Source organism: Indicator indicator, chromosome 30 (assembly GCF_027791375.1).
Source record: "Indicator indicator isolate 239-I01 chromosome 30, UM_Iind_1.1, whole genome shotgun sequence".
Lineage (NCBI taxonomy): Eukaryota > Metazoa > Chordata > Aves > Piciformes > Indicatoridae > Indicator > Indicator indicator.
This window is the reverse complement of record NC_072039.1, coordinates 2,971,855-2,996,316: the sequence shown is the minus strand read 5'-3', so window position 1 is coordinate 2,996,316 and position 24,462 is coordinate 2,971,855. Positions and strand designations below refer to the sequence as shown.

Below are 24,462 nucleotides of genomic sequence, written 5' to 3'. Positions count from 1 at the left end.
GTCAGAGTGGGGATGAAAATGGGAAGTCATGGTGCTGTTTCAAACACCTCCTTGCACCCACCACCATTTATCACCTCTATCTCAAGGGCCAATAACCACTCTGCATGCTCACAACCAACATTTCCCAGGCTTAAAGTCAAGAATTTGTGTGCAGAGTCTGTGTCTGCAGACACATCCTCCTCACTTCTGCTTGATGTAAGATTCACACATTCAAAAAAACACCCCTAAAAATCATTAAAAACAAACAAAAAAAAAAAAGCCTCCCAACCCTTAGCTGCAAAACACAAAGTGAAATGCCAACAATTCAGCCTAAATAGTTTTCAAGGCTGCTGTGGAAAACTGATCGCTGGCTAAAAATATGCAAAACAAATGTAAATTCCACTCCGATGACGAACATCAGTGGAAAGATTAACTTGAAGAATTGTGTCAAAAATGAGAAGTATTTTAAATGATGGGACAGAGAAGTGGGCAGGGCTGGACAGGCAGGGCTGCAGCTGCAGCACTGAGTGGGATAGGAGGTGAGGGAGGAGCTCTCAGCCTCCAACATGATGCTAAACCACTAACTTCATATTATCCTGCACTTTGCTTTTTCACTGCAGGGGCTTGGGCAGAGCAGGTTAAGGGTCAGCCACTATCACACACATTGTGAAGTTGCTTTTGGTACAAAATGGGGGGGTGGAAATTGGTGTTTATCTTGTCTTAGCCACAGAAAATAGTTGCTGGTGCATAGATTAGAGGGGGATTTCAATGTGACAAAGGAGAAGCACACAAATTTAGTAAGAAAAACTAGAATCCAATGTTTCCTGAGCAGCACTGAGGTGCCCTGGCTCAGGAACTGAAAGCCTCTGTCTGCAGCTTGGTGGGAGGATGGAAGGAAGGATGGGAGGGAGGAAGGGAGGGAGGGAGGGAGGAAGGAAAAGGAAGGAAGGAAAAGGAAGGAAGGAAAAGGAAGGAAGGAAAAGGAAGGAAGGAAAAGGTAGGAAGGAAAAGGAAGGAAGGAAAAGGAAGGAAGGAAAAGGAAGGAAAAGGAAGGAAAAGGAAGGAAGGAAAAGGAAGGAAGGAAAAGGAAGGAAGGAAGGAAAAGGAAGGAAGGAAAAGGAAGGAAGGAAAAGGAAAGGAGGAAAAGGAAGGGAGGAAAACTAAACCCCAAACCCAGCAAAAGGTAAATCAAACAGCCCAACCAGAAATTTAGGAAGTGGTTATTGGCTCAACATCCCACCAAGGGATGCCACCTGTGGGAATGCCATCTCCCACCACCACAGCACTCTCTTTGCCTGGAAAATATTTGGTTTATGGAAATAAAATGGCTGCTAAACAATCCTCCTGTGGATAATGGCAACCTTCACCTTTCAGAGCATCAGTGGGGATCTTGAGTATGAGGAAGAAATTAGAGTGAGAGTACTGGAACAGGCTGCCCAGGGAAGTTGTGGATGTCTCCTCCCTAGAAGTGTTCAAAGCCAGGCTGGATGGGGCCTGGAGCAACCTGGTGAGCAATGAGGTTGGAACTAGATGACCTTTAAGGTCCCTTCTGACCCAAAGCACTCTGTGCACCAACAGACTGTGAGGCACCACCTGTGCTGCTGCAGAGGCCCAGCAGTGGGGACCCTCCTGGGGCTTCACAGGGTGAAACCCAAGCAGCTCCTCTGTTTGAGAGCCTTTTGACACCTCTCACTTCCCAAAGTGGTCACCATGACGATCAGTCTGAAGCCTCACAGAGACACCTCCCCTTGCCCACTCACCCCACTGTATCACCACGTCATTGCTGGCCAGAGAGGAGCCAAAGCAGAGCTCAAGGCTGATGTCACTTCTACCCCCTCCACGTCGCACATGTGGACCAGATTGTGAGACAGATGAACTCCAAAGTCAAAGGAGAGCTTACACAAACAGCTTTTTTTAACTCCCCTCTCCCTCCTTTGTGCTGATCACACAGTTGGCAGCTGGGATTTAAGCTCTGATGAAGCTCAGCTCCTTCATTCCTTTTTTTAATTCCCCAACCAGCAACAAATGTCCCAAAAAATGGTGTCATTTGCTCCTTCCATTTCATTTTCCTTAGGAAAACAAACTCCTTTAACATCCAGTCTCACCCACTGCTGAGTAACGTCGGCTGCAGGGCTTGCAGACAGTTCCCAGTTTGCAGGATTGGGCCCAAAGGCCAGAAGCTGACTGGGGTAATGGGACCACAGCGCCTGTCGTGATGCAAACTTGCCTTGAAATCAGCAGTGAAGTGAATTTACTTTCATATGAAATCTGGGGAGTTGATTTAAGAGCCCTCCCTGTTTCACCAAGGTATCAGATGTCATATGATGCAGTGGTTGTCATGGCAACTGCCCTTTTTATATTGAATAGTAAATGGCTACGAAAAAGCCACATAATTTTATGGGTGCTCCCAGGGGATCACATAACTAGTATAAAATCTCTCCTTTTAATATATTTTCTGCTTCTTTCTTCCTTTCTTCTATTCTTTCAAAGTGAAAAAGCCTTTGAGCTGAGGCTGGCCCCTGTCGCACCCTGGGACGCTGAGCTGGGCTCGAAGGACCAGAACAAAACCCTGATGATTTAGAGTCCCACATGGACAAAAGAACATTAATCAACAAGTCTCTTCCAGAAGCACAACCACCGCTGCAGTTCATCTCTGTTAATATGTAGATGATACAAACCATCCCAAACTTAACTTCTCTTTATAAGCGAATAGTTCAGCAACACCACACAGGAGCTGCCCAAGCTGGGCTGCCCAGGATGAGTAGGATATCTCCAGGGAATTGCCGCTGGCACCATGGTGCCACCACCCTGGGCCAGCTGCCTTCATTGCAGCCACCCCAGGAGCTTGCAGAGATGCAATAGCGCAAAGCAAGTAGCTAAAATCAGCCAGAAAAGACCCTTAAGATCGTCAAGCTCAACCTACAACCAACACTAGATTCAGACAAGCTCTACAGCAGCTAAGCCACCAGCTCAAAAATGACCTAAACCTCACCCTATTTACTTTCTTTCACCTCCAGGAAGCAAACCACTTTGATCTGCTCAAAGCCAGAACCACCCAGGTGGGAAGGGGTTCTTCCAGCCAGCCCCAGCCCTGAGCTGCTGGAGAAGGAGCCTCCCAAACCCACACATTTGTGCTGGCAATCCATACCATGGGGGAAAAAATAAAAAGAATAAAGGCTGGAAAATCCTGGGAAAAGTTTCAACATGAGCTCAGAAAAATTGTTCCTTATGAGAAGGCCAAAGCTGAGATTTTTATTTCTTTTTTCTCAGCCCTTTTTCATCTAATATCAGCTGAAGTTCATTGTGGCCCTGTGATAGAGCTTTGGTGTGGAGAAGGCCTCCTGCACATGAGCTGATGAGCATTTGTTTGTGAGTGGACAGATTTCAGATGTGTGACCCTGGAACACCCACGTGTGTGTGACAGAGCATCCCCTGCACCACTCTCACAGCCACGGCAACAGGAGGAAAAATTTTTTCACTGTGAGGGTGATGGAACACTGGAACAGGCTGCCCAGGGGCAGAGTGTAGAGTCTCCCCCTCTGGAAATATTTAAAACCTGGCTGGATGTGTTCCTGTGTGACTTGGTATAGCTGATCCTGCTCTGGCAGGGGGGTTGGACTGGATGATCTTTTGAGGTCCCTTCCAGCTCCTAACATACTGTGATCACCCAAGGATGCAAACAGGCTTGAGTAGGACATGACATCTCCACTTGCCCTTTTCCATGCCACCATCCTGCCCAAGAATGAAAGAGGATTTCAGGATCTGATTCTACTTCAGCTTCACTCAGACCCACTGCATTTGACTGGTATAAACCAGTAATGCAACAGCGACAAGAATCAGCACAAGAGATGTAAATCTTCTTTTCAACCAAGAATTCCACTGGTGGTTTCTTACCCAGCTCTTCAAATGGCACAGGCAGATCTATTCATCCCTGAGACACACAGCTCTGCTCCTTTATATTTTTTTTTTTAAGAGGAACAAAGCAGACAACATAAAACTTTGGGTCAGGCTTTGTAATTTACTTCAGCACCACTATTTCCCAGATCAGCTGTAAGATGTTGCTTCAAATGGATGGGTAAAAAGGAATAACAAACAAAAAAAAAGCAGAAATGAACTTTTTCCTGGATATTCTTTCAGCAGAATTAGTGGGAGGGAAAAAATCGACTGCAAATTTAGGGCAGAATAAAAGGGGAGGTTCAAGTTTTAAATGGATAAGAAGAAAGCTAATTTAGTAACAGGAGAGGCATATGGATAGATAAAATAAATCTTATATATTTCCTACTTTAAAATATAAAGATAAGAAATAATATTATATGTTCCTTGTATGTATATAAGAAATAATTTGCACATAAATTTATATATAATATAAATAATATAATAATATAATATATATTTAAATTATATATTTAAATAATAAAATAAAATATATATTTAAATAAAATAAAATATATATTTAAATAATATAATATAAATTTATGTACATTGTATAATATAAATTTGTATTTATTTATATTGTATGTATATATATAAAAGAAACCCTAAATATCTACATTTTAAAGTCTTATATATACAAGAAATATAAGAGATCTTCAGCTGAGAATAAGAATGCAAAACTATTTTTTTACTACAGGGATACTACAGCATTCCTCCAGGTGAGGCCAAGCAGGGTGCACCCAGAAACAGCTCGGCCACAAGTCATAAAGTAAACAAATTAAGGAAGAAAAATCTAAATAAAATCTAGGCTTCCAGGAGATTACTAGGACATGAAGCTAATTAAAGTGCCTGACAAGCAAAAGGAGGGAAAATGATGAAGTTGAATTAATAGAAAAATGAGAGGGAAATCCCAGGCAGGGGAGAATTGAAGTCTTTGAGTGATAATCAAATAAAACCAAGTGTGTAAATAATAAATCTGGAGAGAAATAACAAACTCACTGGCATTAAGGGCAATAAAGAGCAGATTTGGGTCAGGAAACACAGGAATATCACTTAAAATGCTACCACAAGTGGCAGACCATCTATAATATCCTGTAGTTTTCAAGCTCAGTAGGTTACATTTCAGAAACTAAAATAACCTGGTGCTTTAAAGGCAGATAAAGTCCATTGTGGCAACTAAAATCCCTATCAGCAGCCAAAGAGCAAAGTAGGTATAGAGTATGCAGCATAACTAAGCTCAGAAATAACGTGTTGGGGAGATTAAATTAAAGATCTACTTTTATTTGCCACAGTCTCCACTTACAACCTTTATTTATTACTTGTCTTTTGGGGTTTATACCCCTCCAGGAAGGTATCTATATAGTCTACTAAAAAAAAAAATTAAATAACTTCCAACTGCTCTGGTCCCAGCTGAAGCCTGCCTGAAATACTGATGGGATTCTATCTCCCTTTTTCAAGCTGGCCTGGCTGCAGAAGCCTGTGAGAAAGGCTGAGTGAGTCTTCTGGCAGCAGTTTAATTTCAGTGGAGTGATTAAGAAGCACAAGAGCTGAGAGCCCTGGTGGGATGGCTGTGTTTGCCCCTCTGGGGTGTTCCAGCGTGACCCCACACCTACGAGCGCTGGCCTCACGTGGCTCGGTGTGTCCCCAGGGAAGCGGTGGAATTGTCATCCCTGGCTGTATTTAAAAGCCATCTAGATATGGTGCTCAAGGATATGGTGTAGTAGTGACTCTGGTAAAGTTAGATAATGGTTGGGCTTGATGATTTTGGAGGTCTTTTCCAACCATGGTGATTCTGTGATTCACAGCCTGACTAAACTTGAGGGGAGAGGTGACCTAAAGTAAGACAGGTTTGCTTCCACCTGGTGAGACGAGCTGTTCAGCTCATCATGAACTCCTCTGGGTGCTGTTTGAAAGGTCTTCAGGAGGAGAGCCAAGCAAAGCAAAATCCCCACTACCATACCTAAAGCTGCCACTCTTCATGGCCAGTCCTCTCACTGATGCTGAAAGGTGACCTCATGTCACAGAGTCATATAACTGTTGAGGTTGGAAGAGACCTTTGAGATCTTCAAGTCCAGCTGCTCACCTAGAGCTCACAATCCCACCACTAAGCCATGTTCCTCAGCACCACATCCATGTCTTTTAAATACCTCCAGGGATGGTGGCTCTGGCACTTCCCAGGGCACCCTGTTCCAATGCTTGATAACCCTTTCTGTGGAGGTCCTCCCTATGTATAAAGTGGAAAGCTGAATTAAAATCTGCCCTAATTAACAGCCTCTTCTCCTTTGCAGCAGCTCTTGTGTTGAAGGACACTGCTTAATCCCTACTGGGCAGTTTCTAGCCCTTGGTGCCCATACTCACCACCCCTCAAGGTGCACTGAATACCTTTATACACATTATTAAGTATGGACATTATTATGTAAGATTAGCAGGAGGGCTGGCTGGGTGAGGAGGTTGTTGCTGTCAGGCACAGCAAACTGCCCAGTGCACACATTCCCATGGGAACAGGGATCCTTCCTAGCACCCTTGCTGGCTCTGCTAACTGCTCAAGCCCAGGGCAGCCCTTTCACAGGGTCTCTCAGAGAGCCAGGGCTGAGAGTCTGTGTGCCATTGCTGTGCCCCAGGCACTCATGCTGTACCACTCAGCACTGCAAGTGGGAAAGCAAAGGGATGATTTTTGCTTCAAACAGCAGCTTCAATAATGCCTTGAGGCAGGAGATGAAGGAAAACCTAAACAGCAAAACAACAAAAAAATCCTGGTTCACTGCAAAGAGTTGTGCAGAATAACCTCGGCACAGGTCCAAGACAAATCCCTTCAGCAAAGCACCCCCCAGTGCCCCTCTGGTGGCTTCACACCCACCCTGAGCATCCTTCACCTGCTAGGGCAGGAGCTGCCATAAGGACCATCTCACAAGCACCCTCAAACCCACTGTTTACATACTTCAAACCTCTGCAGAAAGTGGAATTCCATTCATGAGCATTTATCACCAGGGTGATACTGGTCAGGACTCGCTCAGTATTTCCCCATACACCCTGAGCTAACCCTCTGAAGGCAGTTCCAGTTTTGTGTTATCTTTCCAGCAGAGGTTATTTTTGTGCTGCATCTCTGACTGCCCTTAGCCAACCCATCTGCTAGCACTTGCTATGACATAACCTGGTTCATGGTGAAGGAATCTTTCCCATTTTTCACCTGGCAAACACAGTTAGGTGCTTCCCAAGCAGAATATATAAGGAATGGACAAGGGAAGCACCTTGCTAGCACCTAAGAGTGGATTTTTGCCTCCCCAGACAGACCATAACTACGTGCAACTGCCAGTTATTTGCCTGGCATCACCGAGCCAAGCATCAGCTCTGCCAGAATCACCCTGCCACTCACCAGCCCCACATAAATCAGAGGCTCTATCAGGCTGATTATCTCTGCATGTAAAGATTTGAAAACACATAAATTCAGGTTTTGCTCAAAGCATAGGTAGCTTACAGAGCTTTCTTTGGGATCAGACAGACCTTGCCGGAGCTAAACGTTACAGTGGCTTCTGATTTCTTAATCCATTCCCAACATCAGCATTGCTCAGTTGTTAAGCCTGGTGTGAATGAAGCCTTTCATGGTCAAAAAAAAATTCCCCCAAGAGGGAAATATACAGGCCACAATTTCAGGCCGTGGTGTGTGAGCTGGGCACAGGCTTACCTGCCACAAAACCTGTTCAACCAGAGGGGTTTGCAGGCAGATTACAGAGCTCTGCACTCCATTTCTCCTTTTAAATCTGCATGGGTTTATGTGTCTGTATTGAAAAATGCCTCCCATGCCTCTGACTGGAAGGAATAATTTACCACAACAGATAACTGGCCAGTGGGAGAAGCAGGAATGAGGTTTTTGGGACTGGAGAGGAGTGGTTAGTGGCTGGGTTTGTGGGCTGGGTGTCAGGAATTGAAGCTTTCTAGGGCTGCCTGAGAGACATCTTCATTTTCCAGCACTGTAAATAATCCTCAAATATAAGTCCCTGGATTGCAGCAAGGGCTTCAGGCCCATGGCTTATTAATTAAGCTGTTTAACTCATTTATTTTAAGCCTCAAATGTACCTACACATCCCTTTATGAGCTACATGGGGCTGCTTGACGTTCAGCATCACAGTGCACAGTGATGGGATTCATTTATCAATTAATTCATTGAAATAGTGCAAAATTTCTGCCTGTTTTTCCTTTTTTTTTTTTCTCAGGTGAGATCCCAGGAGTCAAGCTCTGAGAAGCTGCACACCACATTGAATTCATCCTTCAAATCTGGGTCCCCACCATGTCACACAAAGCCACTGCAGATAACAGATAACTCAGCAGGACATCGTGGTCCAGCTGCATCTGCAACCACAAACTCATCCAACTTATCCTTCTTTTGAGACCCCCATAATACCATCACCACTCCAGCCTGACCCCAGGATCAGCTCCCGTGCTTGCTGTTAATAAGCAAACAGGCAGGGCAGATGGAAGACCTCCTTTGCATTTCCCCACCCCCCCCAAAAAAAAAAAGTTTCTGCCAAATAAAAGGTTAACCTGGAAAAGGAATATTTAGCACAAAGATATTCTGGGGTGAGCATCTCCTCACTCCTCCTGTCCCCCAAGCAGCAAACAGGTTCTATACCAGCATGGCAGGGGCTTGAGGGGATTGCTCTGGGCAGCAGAGATGAGCAGATAAAGCCAGGCTTTGGGGGATTTTGGGGTGCTGGAAGGAACTGGAGCATGGGATGGTGCAAGCCAGGCAGGGAACCCAGTCCTGTGATATTTACAGTGGTCAAGGGTGCCAGGGAGGGAAAGCCAGCGTGGGTCTGGCTGGGCAGCTGCCCACACATGAAAAAAAAGCACCAGCAGCAGCCTACAGAAATCGTCACTCCACGTGGTTTTGAGGTTTGGAGAAAATCAAAGACAAAAGGAAATAGCAGGCAGGATTTGCTGGAGCATGAGAAGACAAACAAACGCTGTGGCTTTCCTGACTTGTTTTTCTGCGGGAGCCTGAGCAGCCTGTGTGCAATCGCTGGGAACAGATTCCTAGAAATGCTAAGTTGTGATTATTCCTAATGTGAGCAGAGCTGGGAGCCATACTGAGCAGACACCTCCCAGGCACTACCTGTCCTAAGGACACCAGCTACCCATGTAACAGTAGAACAATTCACAGCATGAACTGATGGGAAAGTCACACTTGCCTGGGACAGAACCCAGATCTTTGCACACACAACAAAAATCGGACCACCACTTCTCTAAAGCAGGTAATTGATTTGGAAGCCTAATGAGGCACTCTCTGAAATGGGGGTAAATCCCACTTAGCCAGGCATGTTGTCAGTGCCTGACCTACACAGCAACCTGGGCACTTAAACCAAGTTATTCCAGGGATTTTCCTAGCTTCTTACCGACATGGTATGGGGGCTACCGAGCAGGGCTTATCAGTAGCTGCTGCATCATGCTGTGGGTATCACTCCAAAACACAAACCAGAGCCCCCTCTCTATCACTGGGGAAGCTCTGTGGGAGGACAAACAGGTAGTTTATTAAAAGGGGGAGGAAAAACCCCACTCCCTGGTAAAACACAGTGTTAAAATCACCCTAAAAAAAAAAAAAATGGCCAAGTCAAGCAAAGCAAACGTTGGGAGTTGCAAAAACCAACACTGCACATCCTGTTTGGTTTACAGCCACGGCGAACATCCTGTATGTTTTATGGTTTACATTTTACAACCTAAACAGTCATACATTAAGCTGCACAGTTATTCAAAGAGAGAGAAACAAGGGAATGAAAGAAAGGCCACATGCAAAGCAAGCAGGTACCTAAAGCTGCTGACAGCACAACAGCGACATTTGGGGGCTCCATGGAATTGCTACTCTCCAACCCCTGACCTGGTTGTTTTCATTTCACTTCCGTGGTGCTCCCACCCCCTCCCTTAAATAAGAGTGAAAGAGCAAGATCACCTGTGATTAATAACATCAGCATTCAATGGGCCTGATTAGCCTTTGAAGTTCACATGTGTTTCACTAGGGTCAGTAGGTTGGGGATGAGGGTCAGTTCCCGGCAGTGTGATGGCTTTGCACAGAGCTGGGTTATCACCATGTCACACTTGCCAGAGCCCAGCTCTGCCCTGGTACCATTTGCTTTTATAAAGTTTGAAATGTGCAGGAAATTGTGAGCACAGCAAAATTGCTGCATTTTTCATAGTGTTTTAAGCTCGTAGGTGACTCTGCCTCTGGAGACCACCCCATAAAGCTCCATCGGATTGGGCTGCCTCAGAACCCTGCTTTCTGTAAGGCTTTAGGTGGCATCAGGACAATTGACTCCAGGTGCAAACATGCTCTTTAGAGGCTTGATGCATGATCAATTTGAGCAAGACAGATACACCCTTGCTCTCTCTGCATGCTTCTTCAGGACCTTCCCATAGCCCTCCCTTAACCCCAGATTGCTGATACTTAAAAACTGCTGCAGGTTAAAAACAGATCTGATGACACAGTCTCTTACCTGTAGCACTAGGAGGAGCTGATGGCACTAAACCTAAAAGGGTTTTAAACTCTGTCTTCCCTTCCTCCAGCCAGTGAGATTTGTTTATTTTTGTGTGACTTTCAGCTGGGACAGTGCAAACCACATAGGTCTGTATTTTTATACACATTATTCAGCCCTTGCTTGCCTGGCAGGGTGGAAGGGTCCTTGTTCTGAGTTATCCAATGCCCTGTGGTAGATAACTGTGTAGTTCCCACTCCTGTCTTCCCAATGCACAAGAATTAAGGTTTTCCAAATAAAATATTTCAACTTTTTCTGCCAAAACTAGCTCAGAAAATAATGAGTTTATGCACCCTGTCTCTGTGAGCTGTGTATACCATGTACAGCAACCACCAGGCTGAAAATCCCACAGCACTGCCTGGAAAGTTCCTGGGCAGAGACTAAAAGGTTGGTGGCATCCTGCAGGACGTGGGCAAACAAGCCAGAGGCTGCATTTCTAACACAAGGAAGGATGCAGGCAGCTGTGGTGGCCCCCCTCAGCCAGCATGAAACAGTCCCCACCCAGCTGCACTGGCAGCTCCCTGGAGGTGTTCAAAAAACATCTAGGCATAGAACTATGGGACATGGTTTGGTGAGCATAGTGGTGTTGGGTTTATGGTTGGACTTGATGATCTTAGAGGTCTTTTCCAACTTTAATGATTCTATGATTTCTATGTTACTTCTCATTTTTAACTTAACTGCCACATCCCAACCAGCATCCCCCAGTCTGGACACAAATTTGGCATTGCAGTCCCACCTCTGATCAAAAAAAAAACCCCTTGCAGAACATCTCTCTTACATGTCCAAAGGGATCCAGGTGGTTGTTGGTAAGCTTTAGCTTCTGAAAGGAGACCAGCTGCCTCATCCAGTGGGCTCCTGTGGCGGGTGAGTCAGGGTGCACGTAGAGCCGCCCCGGCATGGCCGGCTCTGCCTTCCCAGCCACCATCCTGAAACACAGCAGTTACAGATTGCATCACCTTGGCAGTGGTCACCAGCCCAGGCCTAGGAGAGCATTTTGTCCTTGAACTCAACCCAGCAACCCTCCCACAGCCCTGGGTGGATGTCCTTGGGCACAGAGAGGCTGCTGCTGTTCATGGGGGTTTTAGGGCTCCCTGTTTCGGCATCACAGGCTGGCGGAGTAACCCTATCTCTGCTCCCATGTGGTACCTGCCTGGGGCAATGTCTCTATGTGCAATTGTGTTGGCATTGGCCATAGAGAAAATCTTATCTGCATTTTTGGAGTGGATGAAGTCTTCAAAGGCCATTCTGCAAGGGCAGATGGTCTCACACACTTCCCGAGGAGAAGTTACCCAGAAGCAGGAGTGGGTACTGGGTGTGAGTTCACCCTCTGCAGCCATGCAGGGCTCCCACAGCCCTCAGCTGAGCAGCAGGTCCAGTGGGAAGGGGCATCCCTTTGCTCCAGAGCTGTGTGCTGGCACACATTGCTACCCTTTGTACCCTTCTGCCAGCTCCCCTTACCCCTCACACCACCAGCAGCTCTCATGGACACAAGACCAAACTATGAGACATCCCTTAATGGCACCCCCACCCCCCCCCCCAATACTGTGTCATTGTTCTCCTCTTACAAAACGCCACTAAAAGCAATATTCCCCAAACCAACAGAGGCTTTCCAGCAGCAATAAAATGAAAAGGGAAAACTGCTCTAGGGCTGGCAAAAGCTAAATTAAACAGAGTTCACAACTATCCATCATCTAGGGTGTAATGATTAAAGCACAAAGTGGCTGCCGTGCCACGGAGGCCCTCAGCCTGCTTGCTCCTCTTCCCCAGTGGCACTTCAGGACAAAAGTGAATGGAAAAGGGATTTTTTAAAAGATTTTTTTTTAAAGTAGAGCAGCCCTAATGGGCAAGTAAATGATTACTGGTTTATAGGATGTCACCAGGCTAGTTCCCATTGACTATGAAATTTTCCATCACTCCTCTTTTCACCGGGCAGCAGTTGGTGGAAGGGTTTGGGGAAAAAAAACTTCATAGCTGGCTCCTGGGTAAGGAGCTTTACTATCAAAGGCATAAGGATGGGGAGGAAAATAGAAGAGAAAGAAACTCCAGAGGAAGAATGAAAAGTAAAAAAAGGAAAAGCAAAAAAACAACTCTAAACCAGATCTGGCACTGGACTGCAAGGGGGAAATTGCTGCTGCCTACATCTGCCTGATCAGTGTGGCTGAACCAGGGCTTGGAGTGAACCACCCCACATCTGGCTTCCGAGTTGATTGCCTACAAGCAAAATATTACTACAGAAGAAAGGAATTTAAAACTTTTCTCAACTCACATAGATACCTAATTTTTGAAACCAAAATAGACCATTAGATCATCCAGCCCAGCCTCTGCTATAATGCAGGCTATGGCTTCACCCTCTTACACCTGCACACGGCTAGGCAACCTGTGCTTGGCCTAAAGCTTCTCCTCTGAAAAGCCATCCAACTCTGAATGCTTTGGAAATGAACAATCCACCCCCTCCATTAGCACTTTGTTCCAGCAGTTAATTGCCCAGCCTGTTGAGAATATTTTATGTTTGTCTGGTTTTAACTTCCAGCCGTTGGCTCCTGTGTCTATCGCTGCTGCTCCACGAAGGAGAGCTCTGGGATGTTGGCATCCTTCCCATGGGAAGGTATTTATGTTAGTTTCTGAGTTTGCACAAGCAAATGGTTGATGCAACTGCAATTTTCTTATGGAAAAGAAGGCAAACTGAAATGTTCCTCTTACCATTTATTGTCACAGAATTTGTAGCGGTGGTCGTCAGCGGGGACGATGTCAATCAGCAAGATGTACTTGGTCTTGGGGTTCATTCCAGTCACTTTGACCTTGTAACTAGGAAACATCCTCCTTAGGAAAAATAAAGTATTAACATGTTAGTGAGCAGCACTGGGACTGATGGAAACTTGGAGCAATGCCCCAAAAGGCAGATCCACCATGTGACGAATTTACACTTGGACAAACGAGCTACAAAACATTGCTGCTTCTATGTCACCTGAAGTAAACTCACCCTTCCCAGAGCATGGGCTAGTGCAAAACAGGGCACAGATGTGGGTGAGGTTATATAGAGGTGGGTTATGGGCAAGTGCCAGTAGAAGGTGTGTGGAGAGAGAGATATGGAGTAGATCAACACAACCCTCAACACATCAGGCTTGGACAGGGAGCCCTCACTACCCTAGGAGGCTCCATGTAGCTTATGGCAGCCTCAAAAATGCAGATTTCGTGTTGTTATGAACAAGCATGAAAGGTCAAGAGATCTGACTGCACTACAGAAACCAAGCACATCCAACATTCCTCATTCACATGTTCCCAGTGCCCACAACCCCACATTCAACTACATCATCTCCTAACACCACAGCTGATCTTCCATTTCCTTCAACAAGCTGAAAACTGAGGATTGGTAAAGCCTTGGGAGAGACTAAGGGTTAAACTCTGTGCTGGTGTGGACAACCACTGCTCCTCTGGTGTTCCTGAATTTGCCAAATTCACAGCATCCCAGCTAAACCTCACCAGAGCCAGGAGCTCCCCATTGACAATTTGCCCAGCCCAGTGATTTACCATTGACTGTAGCAGACACATAGCAACCGGCACCAAACGGCGAACATCCCATAAACCAGTGTATCACGAAAGCGTACTTCTATGGATTTTACATATCTGAAGGATCTTTGCAATAGTAAAGAATAAGTTTTTTTATAAAGCTATGGCTGTGAAACCAGTGTATACCATCTGAGTCTTGTCTTGAGATCCAAAGGGAATGGCCCTAATGACTGTGGGCACTGCCATGGAATTCTCAGGCCCTTGTGACTGCATCAGGAGCCAGGATTTGGAGGATCAGCACTTTACATCCTGGGAATAAGTATTTTCTTGGCTCCATCTTCCCAATCTCCTCCTCCAGTCTATTGAGTAAACTGGCTCCCCACAGCCCTTAAGCAACTAGCCAGAACAGAAAAGTCTCCTTTCCACCAGCATAAGGAGATGGAGCATGAGAACTGCTACATCTTGGAGTCATTGTAATTACCCTGATCAAGAAGGACCCGAGTCCTGATGTTGTTTCTCCATCAGACATGGAGGCCACTTCCCTCCCTCCTTTCCCTGCATGCTGCTCAGGCTCCCAGCCGAGCTGGCCCAGATCTGCAGCACCATTTTGTCACTGCTTGAGGAGAAGGCAACAAAATGGGCCCTGTTCAAAATCATTTCAATCGACTCTTTTAACCGCCCTGCATAAATTCCAGATGTTTACCATGTAATTAGCTGGGACTCAAAAGCGGCGGTTTACCAATGTCCCTGTTTGATTTTCATTCATAAACTCCACACGCCTCTTAACCTTGTCCTCCTACAGGTAAGCACCTGGATAAATACAGTAGGACATTTCAATTTGTGAATACACAGCCCAATTCACACAGAAAGAGGGAGAGAGAGAGAAAAAAATTTTTTTTTGCACCAGGAATTCAAACTGAACGCCAAGATTCTTTTTTTTTAATATTCTTTAGAAAAATTAGGCTTTAAAATGACATTGGAAAATGAAATGAAACAAAAAAGAGGAGACATTAATTAAAATCCAGAAAGGAGATGGATATGATATGATGCAGTCACTGCATCGTCCCCAGCGAATGTCCTGCATCAGGGGGGAGAGGATTTTTTTTTTATGACGTTGAGCTTCTGAATTTATTTTTTTTCTCAATCATTTCATTTACTGTAGAACATCCAAGCTGCTAAAGTAGCCGGACTGATATACTGTAAATGTTAAGTGCTTTTTTAATGGCATTTAAAATTAAGCTTCAGCATATGGAGCTCATACGGCCATGGACATGCCTGAGTTTATAATGTTCTTTAGTATAGCCCTCTAAAATAAATACAAAGAGCCAAAGTACTACTATAATATATACAGCTGGAATTCTTTCAGGATAACAAATGGGGGGACTCACATCTGATTGAAGGTGTTGCTTAACTTGCAAACCACTCGCTATCTTGCAGTGGTAGCATTGTACTCAGCAGCTGACAGACCCAACTACAACCACGTTTGCCAACTTTCCGCATTCTTTTCCAGGAAAACATGGGTTAGGTTTTAGTAATTTGGCTGTGCATGGACATTTCATCATTATTATTAGCTGCTGCATTTTAGCCTTAAAAAAAAAAAAAAGAAAAACACCAAAAAAAAGAAAGAAAAAAAAGGAAGAAACCAACATAAAAATGCAACTAATGTGCTGTCCAGGGACTTGTCAGCTTAATTTTCTTAATGAAAACATATTTCTCAACCCCTTTGGCAGAGGCTTATTTAGTAAATATCTCTTTGCAAGACGATGCAAACACAGGTTGTGAGTTTCTGGTGGGAAGACATGACAAACCAAAGAGCTGGCTCCAAGAAAATTTCAGTCATCCAGTTTTCAATTCAGAAAAATAAAAGGCAAGGAGAGAGCACCTCATATCATGTCCTGGCCCTTATTAAATGTTCTGTGTGAAAGAAGGATGCAGAAAACCGTGATGGAGGCACCAGCTGCTCCAGCCCTGCCCGGGAGGAGAGCGAAGCTGTGCCTACAGTGGGTCTATACAGCTCCCTGTCAGCCCTGGGAAGGGGCCAAAAACCTGCCTGCTTCCCCAAATTTACTACAGGTCAATGGAACTACTCACAGCCATGGGCTCTACGCTCAGTAGTAGCTTTGCCCCTCTGCCAAATCTCTGCAGGCAGGAGCTCTGGGGCGGATGGGCGTCTCCACAGAGGATGCTTCTCTCCATCCAGCTTTCCTTGACAATAGCTTGCTTCATCATCTATTGCTTGGGGACCAGCAGCAGCAAAAGAATAAGCCACTGCTGCAATAGAAAATTGCCAACCTCTTGCCAAGCTCTGGGAAATCTCAGCCTGGCTTTGGTGGGAGGTCTGGAGAAAGACCTGTGGAGGTCCACACTGTACCCACCCCACTGCCACGCACGACTCCAAACCCAGTGAGACCTTTGCTGTGCAGAACTCAGTTACAGAAACTGGGAATCTGGGGCTTCCCATGGAGTGTGTTGAAGCAGGAGGCATTTGGTTTTCAGCAACACCTCCTGTGCCAAGGGTGGCTGCAGCCCTGCTGTGGCTGTGCAAACAGGGAAGGTCATCGAGGCTGGGTGCTGGGTACATGCACAGTGCAGGATAAACCAACTATGAGGTGACATTTAAGCCATCAGTAACCAAGATTAAGAGCAGCAGTTCCTGGCCTCATCATCTTTTGTTGGGATCCAGAGACTGGTTGGACATGGTGTCCCAAGGTTGCAGCAAATGCCCTGACTATATAAGTGTCCTAAGGTGGAGCAATCCAGAACCAGGTGAATTTCTTCCCCTTTATGCTGGTTTTTTGAAAGCTACAGAAGGTGTGTGTCTAACCCACCAGCACACCTTGGGCAGCAACACAGGGCAACCAGCTGGGCCACAGAGCCACCAGCAGTCCCACAGCCCCCCTGCCCCACCCAGGGACCATCCCCAAACCCACAACATGCCTGTGTGACAGCCAGCAATGCAAGGGGGGCACACAGCCAAGCATCAGCCTCAACGACCTCTTCTGCAAAGCACCAAGTCAGTAAGACTCCAATTTCAGACATGTTCAAAACTCCTCTCTCCCTCCTCCAGCTCAAGCCAGTGAAGAAAAGACCGTCCAGAATCCTTAGCATTGTCCTGGCCATCTCCTGCACCCCTCAAAGCTCTCTACTGGGGTTAGTGGCATGTTTCTACCATCCTCCCTGCACTGGCAGAAGCACAGTGCTGCAGTGTGATGGGAGCAGCTCTCACCGCCCTTCAGAGGGGAAAATTTAAGTCAATCTTTACGTTCACATGAGAAAGCTACACTCAAAGAGAGTGACCACAGGAGAAAGGCTTTGGTGCCTCAGTCCTGTGTGAGCAGAACATCTGATACATTGAAATACCACTGTTTGGCACATGGTCACTGGGTGCTGATGTTCAGGGTGATGCCCTGGGAAGGGCATTGCAGCTGGGCCTGGCTCTGGGGACTGTAGGCAGTGGGAGCAGGACCAATGTCGCCAGGGCTTGGCTCCACACTGCCATAGCCCCAGCTAAACCCTGTAGCTCTGTGCAGATGAAATGTAGCAAAAACAGTAAAAAGCCAGGAAAATAAACAAGCAGCACAATTCCATAGCCCTCCCAAGCTTCAAAGATGATGTGTGAGTGAATTATTTGTTCTGATAATGAAGCAGCCCTTGCTTAGCTAAGTTTATGCTAGGCACATTTTATCTCTACATGATATTCACAAATTGTTTTAAAATGAACTGTTAGAATAAGCATCTCTTGTTTATTTATTTATTCTATTACTATCCAATCCCCTTGACCATGGAGCAGTTACTGACATGGAGCCAAAGCTTCTATTATGTTCAAACAAAGTTTAATTAATGTGTAATTGGTTGGTTGGCTTTGGAAGGGAGTGATAAGAGGAAAGCTTTGCTTTCGTTTGAGGCAGTGGTTCCCAGCCTTTCGGGCACTCCAGGCTTGGCCACTTTGTGGGCATCTCGTGTTTTAATCCCCATGTGAGCAGGCCTGGTTGATCCTGGAGAGCTGGGCAACTGCAAGGTTCCCAGGTCCAAGAAAGTCTTGGGTTTTAGGCAGGGGACAGTAAGCCAGAAAGGACACAGAGAAGTCAAGAGCACTAGTGCTCATCAAAGAGCTCAAAGCACTCATCTGAGCACCAGCTGCCCCATGCCACACTGCACGCCAGGACCTGTCTGTCCCAGGGACACTGGCTCATGCCTTGGTATTGCTGGCTGACAAGATAGCCTCTGCAAAGCCCTCAAGTCCCACGATCCTCCTGTTCACAAGGATTTGCTCTGACCTTCCTCACTTAGATGCAAACACCATTTCTGAAGCTGCTACTGACACATTAGCTGAGAAGGGGTTCCTCGGACCAGCACAGGGAAGCCATGGGGAACTCAGTTGATACTTCCATAGAGGAAACTGCATGGAAACAAGACACATGAGTCCTGTTGGAGCAACTCAAGTCATGTCCTTACCAAAGGTTGTCAGTGCCCTCTGAAGTCATAGGAATGTTCAGACAGGTGCTCACTGCATGTCCCTGTGATGTGGGTAGTACTTCAGGTGTAACTGAGTGCATCCTTCTGTCCTTTCAGGGGGTAAAACTATCCCCTAGCCCTTCAGCAGCTCAGCAGCTGAAGTCTTATTTTCAAAAGCAGTTTTGAGAAAGATTTCTGAAGACAGACAAAAGTTCTACAATCCTTGAGTCCGAGGTGGTCAAGTAAAGCAATGACTGGATTTTCAGAAGCTCCCATACAGTGCTGTCTGGAAAGGTGATGCTTATGGCATATCAGGTTGTGAAAGGACCAGAAAACCAAGAAATCACTCAACATCTTGGCTAGCAAGCCATATTGTGCATGAAAGACCAGCTCAGAAGCAAGCTGCTGGGCGCGCTGAAACGCCTCCAGTGATGGTCTCAAAGCACTGAGGCAGATGACAACCCTGATAATGACTTGTGTGGCTCCAAATTCTTCTTGAGAATGCTTCTCCTTGTCTTCATTGTTAGGAGGGAAAGGAATGGTGCTCAGAGGCCTCAAGAACCACATTTCCATTCTGATGACCTTTCTGCTTCCCCCCCCCCCCCTTTTCCTAATTCCCTTTCTTTTGACAAGTATTTCTTCCAGTGACTTAACGCATCTTTAAAAATAATATTCTCTAGGGCAGATTAAAACAAATTTTGGGATGTCAGCTGTTTCTTTTAGCCTTTTAAATGGCATTTCCTTTTTGATAGATTCTTGCTTTCAGAAAATACTTTAAAGAGATCAAAGAGTTTTTCAACAGGGTCCCATTTTCCCAGTGTATCCTAACCCTCAGTCCCTTATTTCTCTTATCACCCACGCCACTCCGCTATGACGCTCTGTATACAAAGTAAGAGCAGTTAACTTTGAAGTGCTGGATTAGCCCATGCCAGATCCTTGCCTCAGAATAACAAACAATACAGGTTCAACAGGAGTTCTCATCAGTAGTTCATTTTTCAGCCCCAAATTCACTGTCACTAACACAAGCAACATTGAACTCTCAGTCTATGGATAGATAGGAGAGATTTATCTGGTGGCAGGACCATGACCTAGTGATGAGAAGGTCAGACAGTTAAGGGATTTTTGTATTTTGGAATGGTGAGGTTGTATTTTTTTCTTCTGGCTAGCACATCTCATTTTTAAATAAAACATTGTTTCTCACATACTTGAGAACTTGGGTTAGCTGGATGGCTGCTTTCATGGTCTAGAAACATTTCCTCTCCTTGCCCTACGGTAACTTGAAACATGGGCAGGCTTCTTGCCATGAGATGCTTCTCCAGTGCTTTCGTTTTGCTGCAGAAGTTGAGCAGACACTGTCCCAATGTGCCAGAAAATGAGAGAGATGGGTGCTGGCAGTCTCCAGCAGCACCAGCAACACAGCACAAAGATACCTCCAAGAGAAGCAGTGCAAGAGCATGGCCAAGGACTCAGCTCTGCAGCATTTCAGCTCTCTCCCTAGCCCAATTCTACCCCCAGCTTGGGGGGGGGGCTTTTGGTGCTCATGTCAGGCCATGTGCTGGCAGGCAGAGCAGTAGAAGACCCACAGCCCCTGTGCCTAGAAGCCTTTAATGCAGATGCAGAGCCCCAGCAATGGTGGGAATCTTCCCCAGCTGGTTTGGGTTTGACCGAACCCTTCCCTGCAACCCTGGCCAGTGCTGCCACAGCTCCAGCCTAAGGACAGTGGGCAAAGCTTTGGGAACACCCTTAACCATGAGCATCCCATGCCTTCAAACTGAAAGGAGGGTTGAGGTTTGAAGAGAGAAGTGTATTAAACACTACAATCCCATCCCTGCCCTACCCAGCATGTATAAGCTCTGTTTCCTTTGCCAAAGATGTTGACATCTTCAGCAGCACAGCCAAGAACCATTAGAGTTTGCTCCTGCTCCTTTCTCTAAAAGCAGCAGTTTGCCTGAACAGGGTAATTCCAGGACCCCAAATTTAGGACTAAGCAGATCAAACATTCCTTAAATATCTACTTTATTCCCAAGTTTTAAATCGGCAGCTCACATTCCATCACTGATCTCAGATATTAAGGTTTGCTTTTGGATCAAAAAACCTTTAGCAGAGATTCTTGTAACTGCCTCAAAAGATTCTGGACAAATATTTCCTTTTAATTGTAATGAGAACTGGGCATCCACATGCCCTACAGAGCCATGGAAAATGTAACTTTTAAGAGATTATTCACAGAGGAAAGCTGCATCAGCTTAGCCAAAGCATTTATACTTCTTCAGACCTTGATGTCCTAAAAACTAGTTTTATTTTGGTTTACTAAAGCTGATTAGGAACAGATTTTTTTTTAAACCTGAAATAAGCCACTTCTAAAATGAAACTTGAAGATCTAAAGGAGGTTTCCATCTTTTCCACACATGCAAGCTCCTTTATTGATTTATATTTTTTTTCCTGTGCAACAATTTTCCTACATATGCTTCCTCAAATCTGCTACTACAGAGACTGCAGCTACCTTTGTACCTGTACACACCCTGGACTCCAGCCAAGACTCAATTTCAGGGTTTTGAGCCTCCTGTTCACAGCTCTGGGATGGCTGTGCTGCCATCAAGGAGTGACACATTATTTTCTCTTCAGTAATTGTTCACAAAAATGTGAATAGATATCCTGTGAACTCCTGTTTTTCACTGATTAGCCATAAGCTGCATAAAATTGTTTATCTCTGGCAATATCTGGAGAGAAACTGCAATGCCACAAAGCCTTGGGAAAAAATAAGGAAAAACCGGAGCTAAATAAAAACTAACAGAAAGAAACCCTGAGCCAGGAAGACTATACAAAGCTTAACTTCCTACAGGAAAAAAAGGTCTGGAAAACGAGATTTCAACAAAGAATTAGGAGAGACAAAGTGGAGTTTGCCACAACGTTTTAAAAAAAAAAAAACAAACACAATTGTTCTGTGAAATAAAACACTTCAGAGTGAGAGGAGGACATTGGAAAGCAAGATTCATAATGGTGTTTGTTTTTTTTTTTTCAGTGAAGTTTCTTGTTTGTCTTTTTTGCTTTACCCACTCCTCCAACAACATCATCACTAGGGAATGCCCAAAATCCACCAGGAAAGGTGTGCTTTGCAGCATGACAGCTCGACAGGCACATCCAGGGCTGTTAGAAGGAAGGAATTCAGATGTACATCGGCATCTCCATCCTTTAATGCATCCTGTCTCCTTCATTATCATCTGCATCTATTTTATTCCTTAAGGAAAATATTGGGGGTTGTTGGGGTTTTTTTGAGGGGGGTTGTTTGGCTGATTTTTTTGTTTTGATTCAGGTTTTTTTTTTATTTGTTGGTTGAGTCGTTTTGGGGGGGTTGTTTTGTTTTCATGGTTGTTTGGTTTTATCGATTTTGGGGTTTTTTTTAATACAAAGGTAGATTTGTGTGAACAATTCTAGCCCTAGCACAAGCTCGAGGTGGCTGCTGGGTTCATTTACCAGCTAGGCGAACCCGACCGCTCCGGGAACGGGACCGGGACTGGGAACTGAGGACCAGGGAGAGGGGACCGAGGAAGCGGCTGCAGCCGCTGCGCCGCGACTCCACGGTGTGGGGCTGCTCGGATCAGAGAGCCGGGCTCTCAGCCACACAAACGAGGGGATTTCATCACCAAAAAACCGGCAGAGCCCACGCTGCCTCCCCCAAAAAGCTGCTCTGTAAACGCTACTGGCGATGGGCAGCGCTTGAAAGACACGCGTGGGCAGTTTCTTCTCATCCCCCCCACCCTGGCTTGGGTGCATGCAGCTCCAGGCAACGGGCAAAGCCGGGGGAAAGTTTTGCACGACATGTAAGTCAGCCTTTAAAACTACCCACAGAAAATCCTCTGGAGCAGAATTTCATAATTAGAGCAAACCTCAAATCCGAGGAAGAAGGGGAAGGTGATTTATGGAGCCCCTCGCCCCATCCTTTGGGCTCTGCGAGGGGCTGGATCCTCTGTCTGAAGGAGCCGAGAGGTTTTTATGCAAAGTTCAGGGAACTTTGCTAACATAAACTTTTTATCTTGTGATGATCCTTTTAATATAAAATCATCTCGCTCGCTCTCCTTTTTTTTTTTTTAATTTATTTTTTCCCCCTCCCTCCCACAACGAAGCAGCCGAACATTAAAAAGATAGCGAGTGCATTTTAAAGATGTTTCCACTTTATAAATCAAGTTTTCTTGGCAACAACACGATTTTTATTCCAATGCTGAGCTTGCCGTGCTCTCCTAATGTCTCCTACAGATCAGTCCTAAGAGGGAGTAATAATCCCCCCAAGTAATTCTCAGCCCTAAATTCTCGATAATTTATAGTTGGCTCGTTCCGTGGAGCTCTACAAAGAATGAAATAAATGACTCCCCTTTCCCACCCCCCCATCCCGGTTATCAATATTTGCCTTGTTTATACAAAAAAGCTATTTTACACCATTGCCATGGAATTAACGCTTCCGCTGAGCTTTACATTTCCTCTCCAGTGAGTGAACTTGTCATTAAAGTTGCCCTTTTTTAATATTTTTTTTGGTTGTTGTTGGTTGAAAATTCAAAATCGGGCTTCAATTTCTTTTTCTTTGAGGTCAGACAGACCTACATTTAAAGTGATTTTAACTAACGGCATTCAGGGGCATCCCTGTGCCTGCTGGGAGGTGGGATTAGAGTCCTAATTAGTGCCTGCAATTAGCCGCTTTCCCTCTCCTTGCTCCCCCCACCCCCCAACGTTAAATGCAAAGTGCATACAAACTTCCATTAACCATCTCTTTTTTTTTTCTTTTTTCTTTCTTTCTTTTTTTAGTTGGGTCAAGAGGAGGTTGATTATTGTTGCTCTTGATTTAAATAGCTTGGCTAAGAGAAAATCTGCACACAGTAATAATTTTCATTTTGTCATTTGCATGACGATTGATTCCTGCTCTCAGCACCGACCCGAGGGGCTCAGCCTGGCACTCGGTGCCAGCACAGAGACTTAAACCAAGCTGTTGGATTTTTCTGTCGTCCTCATATTAATTATTTTGTCTATTTTATTTTGCTTTGGGTGCTGCTGGGGCCGGGTCCTGGCTCCACTTTGGACTCTGTTACCCCGATGAAAATATTGCCCTTTATTTTCACACCATTTGCAGCTGGACACAGAGAAAAGCCATGAAGAGACTCTTGTGTTTCAAGCTGTTCATCAGCATATGGTTTTCCTTGTTTGATTGATTTTTAATTAAAAGGTATTTATAAAAGAAATAAACCTGCTATTAGCCTGCACTAATTTTACAAATGACAAATTAACTTTAAAAACAAAATTTTAAACATCTTAGAGGCAATTCCCTCCATCCTCTCTGTCCCATCCACATGCTCCTGAAAGGTGACTACGTGTGCACTGCCAGCTCCACAGGACAAAGAATGCGGGACTGAGCCCCATACATATGGATTTGTTTAAACAATCTACATTAAGACTTACACAGAGATAAGAGGCACATTTGGGATGCTTAGGGTCTAGAATTTGGTAAAGATATTACACGTCCCGCACAGACACACTCAAATACTATAAATTAAGGGTGAAATATCTGAGGTCTTGATCCCCTCGTCTTAGCTGACTTAGGTAGCAGACCTATCAAAACGAATCCAGCTCTTCACATCAGCAGATGCTGCAGAACATGCCCCAAGATTTTATGCACCCAACTGTGGTGTGATAACGACTGAATTACCTGTACAATCACTTCATAAATAGGCCAAACAGCAAACAAAGTGGAGATTCCCAGGACATACACCCCCTCTCCAAGGAAACTAAGGGGAGTATTTCTGTTATAAGAGATTTCACACACTGTCCCACTGCTACACAGAGCAGCTCTGACAGGATGGGGAAAGGAAAACCTGCCCATCACTCCCCAAATCCAAACCCAGGCATTAGGGTCTGGGTCCCACAGTGTGAGCACCAAACTGGGGAGAAAAAACAACCCACCTGAGCCCCTCAGCTGCATGCATGAAGGATCAGAAATCACAGGGTAAAACAATACAGATAGATAGTGATTGTGGGAAATTTTGCTGCTTTCTCTCCATTATTTGTTTTCTTCCACAGCACTCTA

The 24,462-nt window shown here is 45.2% G+C and overlaps 1 protein-coding gene across 1 annotated transcript in view; it reads right to left on the bottom strand.

Annotated features, from left to right (window-relative positions):
* TBX4 (T-box transcription factor 4) overlaps positions 1-24,462 on the bottom strand; it is a 35,026-nt gene that overhangs the window by 8,573 nt on the left and 1,991 nt on the right. The window contains exons 3-4 of the mRNA XM_054394307.1: positions 13,134-13,253; positions 11,212-11,359 (exon numbers count right to left, since the gene is read on the bottom strand). Of these exons, the coding sequence (XP_054250282.1) occupies positions 11,212-11,359; positions 13,134-13,253 (268 nt within the window). The remainder of the gene's footprint in view (positions 1-11,211; positions 11,360-13,133; positions 13,254-24,462) is intronic.